Source organism: Borostomias antarcticus (assembly GCF_949987555.1).
Source record: "Borostomias antarcticus genome assembly, chromosome: 2".
Lineage (NCBI taxonomy): Eukaryota > Metazoa > Chordata > Actinopteri > Stomiiformes > Stomiidae > Borostomias > Borostomias antarcticus.
The window spans coordinates 38,995,049-39,001,252 of record NC_140235.1 but is presented as its reverse complement, the minus strand read 5'-3'; the positions used below and the strand labels follow the sequence as shown (position 1 = coordinate 39,001,252).

Here is a 6,204-nt window from a genome sequence, read left to right as displayed (position 1 = left end):
GGAGGAAGAAAGCAAGAGCCACGCTGGTTCCTGAAACTCGCCACCCCAGCTGGTGTGTGTGAGGGGGGGGGGTGAGGAGACGTGACTGTGGGCTCTCCTCTGCCAATTACCCACCCCCACCTGCTCCCAGTACCCAGGCTGCCCTGCTCTGCTCTGCCCCGCCCTCCCCCTCCCCGAGGCCCCTCTCCAGGCTGCCCCTCACTCTGCCTGTTCAAATTCTCCTGATCAATACTAACAGGCATGGAAACCCATTCGGGATGTGGCTCAGTGCATGTATGGTCATTTACTGGTCACTGTGAAGGTTCGGTCCAGGTCGAATCTAGGCACGGCGTTAGAGTGGCGCAGCAGCAAAGCCCATAGCTTATCGCCCACGACCTTGACGCAGCTGACCAGTTGGGGCAGGTGTGGGGTCAGAAGTTAGCCGGTTATCATACCTCTATGTTCTTACTGGCCACGTTCTTCACGACGGCCGGGAACAGCTCCGACGCGTTCTTCCCCTTGGCGATCAGCTGAAAAATAGGAAATTGTTCAGTGATGCACGGCGATACCAAAGTGGGTCGTTCGTGAGTTCGTTCATTCTAGCGGAGTACCTAGGACTGGAACGAGGAGCTGATTAGCACTGATAAGATACAGTACGTGAGGACAAGCGATTACATTAAATAGAATTACTATCTATCAGTAACCGTACTTGTTACACATGGCAAATAAACTTTCTATTTCTATACACTCACTCACTCACTCACTCACTCACTCACTCACTCACTCACTCACTCACTCACTCACGTAGTGTAGTGAATGAGAAATTGTAAGGGTACATCCCGTTCACTAGAAATTGCTGTGAATTGTGGGTATTTTAAAGTGGACTATATAGTGAATCAAATTAACCTCTGAGAATTCGGACACTAGTCGAAAATGGTGAGCACACTACAGTAGATAGTCCGCTATTTCTGTGTTAGGGAGCGGGTTCGAACCCAGCTGAGCCGATTCAGTGAGCCGACAGCCGTGAGTGAGGGGGCCGTACTCACCCCCACAATCCTCTTCATGGCCTCCAGTTTGAGCGACTCCTTGTTGCTCTCCAACATGTCTTTAAGGTCGTCATTCCTGCAGTGGGAAAAGAGGTTTTGAGTAACGGCTAGGGCTGGGTAGAGTCGAATTTCAAGAATCGATACGATTCCGATTCACAAGGTTCGGAATCGATTATCACGATTCGATTCGATTCAATATCGATTCGGTTAGTGTTACTAAAACCTGTTTTTTTGAGCTGTAACCTTAATTACATGACTGCCAAGTTATGCAACACATCAATACTAGTGCTGGGTATCGATACTGATTTCCAAAAATCTATGAATGAATGAATCATTGAATGAATTAATGAACTATTCATACCTTCATTTATTTATTCATTCATTCATTAAATAAAAGATCGATTTTGGGATTCATGAATTGATTCTGAATCATTTGATTCAGAATCGATTTTTTAAACCCAGCCCTAGTAACAGCCTCAGCCTGCACACTGCGGCAACACAGAGAAGCACAGCTTAGGGCCTCAGTTAGCCTCGCTCAGCCTGCTGGGGGGGTTCAGAAGCACAGCTTAGGGCCTCAGCCTCACTCAGCCCGCTGGGGGGGTTCAGAAGCACAGCTTAGGGCCTCAGTTAGGCTCACTCAGCCTGCTGGGGGGTTCAGAAGCACAGCTTAGGGCCTCAGTTAGCCTCGCTCAGCCTGCTGGGGGGGTTCAGAAGCACAGCTTAGGGCCTCAGTTAGCCTCGCTCAGCCTGCTGGGGGGGTTCAGAAGCACATGACAGGACCTGGTCAGCCTGCAGGTGACTGGATGGATGATGGTACAGCGGACGAGGGGCCTGCCGTGTCAAATCAATGGAGGGCACTATGCTTCACATTAGGACGGAGTTCAACTCCCGCTGGTCACGTGGGACGTCCGTGTCCCATCAGGAATCAGGACGGTGGACAGGACGGTATTCGACTCATCCAGGGGCCATCCCTACAGCTCTCGTCCAGGGGCCACCCCTACAGCACTCATCCGGGGGCCACCCCTACAGCACTCATCCGGGGGCCACCCCTACAGCACTCATCCGGGGGCCACCCCTATAGCATTCGTCCAGGGGCCCCCCCTACAGCATTCGACCAGGGGCCCCCCCTACAGCACTCATCCAGAGGCCACCCCTATAGCACTCGTCCAGGGGCCCCCCCTACGGCGCGAAGCAACCAGCTGTTTCCACAGCAGCACAGGAGGAACAATGCTGTCCATGCAGACCCAAGGGCCAGGGGTCCAAGGGCCAGGGGCCCCCCTCCGTAGCCGATGACCATGACACACACAGCAAGCCTCCGTCACAGATCAGGCTCGCGTGATCTTTATGGACTAAGCCCCCCACACTAGAACCCTTCTTCACACAGGCCTGACACGCATACCAAACACACACACACACACACACACACACACACACACACAAAACACAGAGCAGGTCATTCATTTAAGAGCAGGTAATTCTTTAACACGGAGGGGTGAGGGGCTACTCAATGAGCGAGGCGACGTCCAAGATACAGAAAACAACGTTTAGCAGGAGAGTGGACGGTTACGCTCGGGAGAGAGGGAGAGAGAGAGAGAGAGGTACAGAGAGAGGAAGGCAAAGTATGATTTACAGTAGGATATTACCTAACTTCCCTAGCAACGTAGAGGAGGATAAAACCATTACGAAAACATCAGTATCAGAAAGACTGATCAGCCCTTCTTATAATATCAGCCCTTTTCACACCAGCCATGCACACACGCACACACACTCTCACACACACACACACACACTTCTCCTCTGCGTCGACCCACAGGTCAGGACGGTACCCGAGTGCGTGCGTCTCCCCGGGGATGCCGTTGGCGTAGGCGTGCGTGAGGCCCCGCTCCTCCTGGCTGAGCCCCGTCTTCAGCGTGAGCTGGAGGTTCTCGGCCGACACCAGCGCCGTCCTCACCGCCCCCCGCCGCGTCCGAGCGCATCAGCGCCGAGAAGCCCCCCGCGGAGTCCATCCCTGGGTCTCCGCCGGCGCGGACCCCGCGGCCCCCGGACCAGTACGGGCCGCCCGCCACCCTACCGGACACACGCCGCCTGGCTTCCTCCACTCGGGGCCGCCCGCACACACACGGGCTGGTCCGCTTGGACGAGTCCTCTTAGCGCACCGGTGTGTGTCCACACACTCTGGGGAGGAAGTCCCTACTTCCTTTTGGGCTCTGCGGTGTCCCCTCTTCTCTGAGGTTCCGCTGTCGTCTTGTGTCCTTCTGGCGCTCCTCTCTCCTTCTCTCCTTCGGGGGGCAGAACCGAGCCGGACGAGGTCCTCCTGTGTCGCTCGGTCCGCTCGCTGGAGACGAGCAGACGGCTCTGTCACCCGTTCGCCGGTCTCTCTTCCTCTTCTTTCAAGTGACAGGAGTCACAAGATCTTCTGGCCAATGGCTAAGTCCTTCTCACAGCTCCTCTCCTGCTAGCGGTCCGGGAAAGCCTGATTGGCTGACGCTTCCTGCTCGCCAGTAGCCACGGCCCTGGTGGCGTGTCCCCTCCTCCTCCTCCTCCTCCTCCTCCTCCACTCCCCCTCTCTTTCTCAGCTGAGTAAAGACAGGATGAAGTACCTCCTGCTTGTACCGCCTGTGGGCTCTAACTGTAGGTTCGAGTGGAGGGTGTGTGTGTGTGTGTGTGTGTGTGTGTGTGTGTGTGTGTGTGTGTGTGCGTGCGTAGCCACTTCCCTGAGCTCCAGGGGAAACAGGAGGCCCTTATCTGCTGCTGTGGGTAAACAGTGAGCTCTCATCACCTCCTCCGGGGCACAATGTCCCGCTGGAAGGCCTGCCTCCTTCCCGAGCACCTCCTCCCAGGGCTCCTCCCCCTCTGCCGACAGAACGCCACGGGGCGATAGGCGCCGTGCCAGGCCGACACGCAGAGCGGAGGTCAACGCCTACTACAGTCACCGGGCTATTCCTACTTCCTGCTGCGGCAAACAACGCGCCGTAGGGAAGCGTCACGCGCCGTACGGATGGAAGCAAGTCTATTAAATATTAACCTCTTTCAAGCATCACGTTTAGCCTAACATGTAGGGCTGGGTATCGAGTCAAATTTCAAGAATCGATTCAAGTCCGATTCACAAGGTTCAGAATCGATTATCACGATTCGATTCGATTCAATATCGATTCGGTTAGTGTTACTAAAACCTGTTTTTTTTTAGCTGTAACCTTAATTACATGACTGCCAAGTTATGCAACATATTAATACTAGGGCTGGGTATCGATACTGATTTCCAAAAATGAATGAATGAATGAATGAATGATTGAATGAATGAATTAATGAACTATTCATTCCTTCATTTATTCATTAAATAAAAGATCGATTTTGGGATCGATCGTGAATCATTTATCATTTAAACTCAGCACTAGTTCACACGCTCAAACCCCCACACGCTGAAGTAGTCGGCACATAGGTACTTCCTCACGGAACCCATGTCTCCAATCAGCTGCAGCACAGTTCGTCTTTTAGGTCACGCAGCTGATGACTAGAGGATGACCGGTCACACGTCTCTCTCAGGATGACCGGTCACACGTCTCTCTCCGCGCACCAGTAGGGCCTTGTCAGCGGTTCGGTGAAGAGAGGGATCCAGGGTAATCTAAGGGAATGTGCTTCCGCGGTCACACGACAAACATTAGTTCAATCTGCAAACCGCTGACGAACCGTTGCAATTCGGAGCACACTGACAGCCTAGTCAGAGCGCAGCTCCTCGCCACGCACGGCGCCGCAGGCAAAGATTCTGCTGATATAAAGTAGCCATGAAATGTATGTGAGACGCTGGCTTGTTTCATTCACAAAGCCACAAAAGGTCAACCGGCGCTGGGTTGAACCGCACAACACAACTCCTCAAGTCTGCCCCCTGGCCGACGTTGGAACGCCGTCACAGAGAAACGGTGAAGTCGGTCTCAGGCCGGTAGGACGTCCCTCACACGGCCGTGTGTGAAAGGATCAGGTAGGTGTAAGTAAATATACTCTGGCATGATTCCAACACCCTTCTCTGACTATCTGAGAGGGAATTCCTGAACTGCTGTCATCAGCACTGTCACGTAGACTTGAGGACAGTTAGAGCATGCTCAAATCGGACTGAAACTAATAAAAAAAAAGATATGAACACTTCCATTTGGTGGAACTGACTGAATAAATAGACATATTATGTTTGGTGTGGACAAACAGAAGCATCATTCATGCTCTGGCATTTGTCTTCCTTGTCCCCCGGCATTGGGTTTATCAGACCTAGGCTGGCCCCTGTGAACAGCCAGTCATGTGAGAGAGCTTAGCACACAGGGGACTCTCACCCAGGCCTAAACCTCAAAGCCTAACAGATGATAAATATCTCTGTAAAGAATGGATGCTTGTGAACCGGCCATCATCCACCATTGAGTCATGTAGGCATGACTGAGGGAAAAAAGACAAATTCAAATTTGAGAGATTGTAAAAGAGGTGCACGTAGCATACACTATAAAAGACCACCTTGCATAATAGAACAACTTCCGTCCGTTTGAAACACGCTGATTTGCAGTGAGCCCACAAAACAAGACACATGTTAACCTAGTGATTGAGCGCCCCCTAGTGGTGGGATCACCAGAGACAGATAGTGAATGGACCAGAGCACCACCAAAAACAACAACCACATTCTCCACCCTTTTCCCCGGAATTGTCCCTTAGAAATCAACGTAAGGCATGTGACAGGCATAGTCAAACATGATGCATAGACCCCTTAGCTAGCATATTACTAATTAATTTGGCTACATTTGCAGGGTGGGGATGGAGAATGGACCTTATTAACGAAGCTAACGCGTCAGCTAACTGGCTCTAGCTAGCTAACAGCTAGCTACAGTTGAGATGGGGCTGGCTAAGCTAGCTAGTAGGCTAGACAACTGCAAAAAACTGTTTACAATCAAGCTGTTATTAACAAATATGTGTTTACTTTTTGAAGTCTGAGCTGAACAGACCGAACCCGGCTCCAGAGGTGGAGGATAAGGATGATAAGGTCTCCTGTCCTGCGTCCACTCCAGTCTCGGCTCCTCCTTGGTCGTTGTACGACAAGTTATTCGTCGACATGCTCAACATTTTAGCTAACGACGAATTACGCAAACTAAAAGTGGAAACGTAAAACTATTGGTGTTCAAGTTGCAGCTGCTGTCAATTAAATAGA

General features: G+C 52.0%; 1 protein-coding gene across 1 annotated transcript in view; it reads right to left on the bottom strand.

The window, feature by feature from the left end:
• ap3b1a (adaptor related protein complex 3 subunit beta 1a) overlaps window positions 1–6,204 on the bottom strand; it is a 60,648-nt gene extending 54,444 nt beyond the window's left edge. Inside the window, exons 1-3 of the mRNA XM_084455249.1 lie at window positions 5,977–6,204; window positions 1,026–1,101; window positions 435–509 (exon numbers count right to left, since the gene is read on the bottom strand). Coding sequence (XP_084311375.1) covers window positions 435–509; window positions 1,026–1,101; window positions 5,977–6,119 — 294 coding nt within the window. The 5' untranslated portion in view covers window positions 6,120–6,204. The remainder of the gene's footprint in view (window positions 1–434; window positions 510–1,025; window positions 1,102–5,976) is intronic.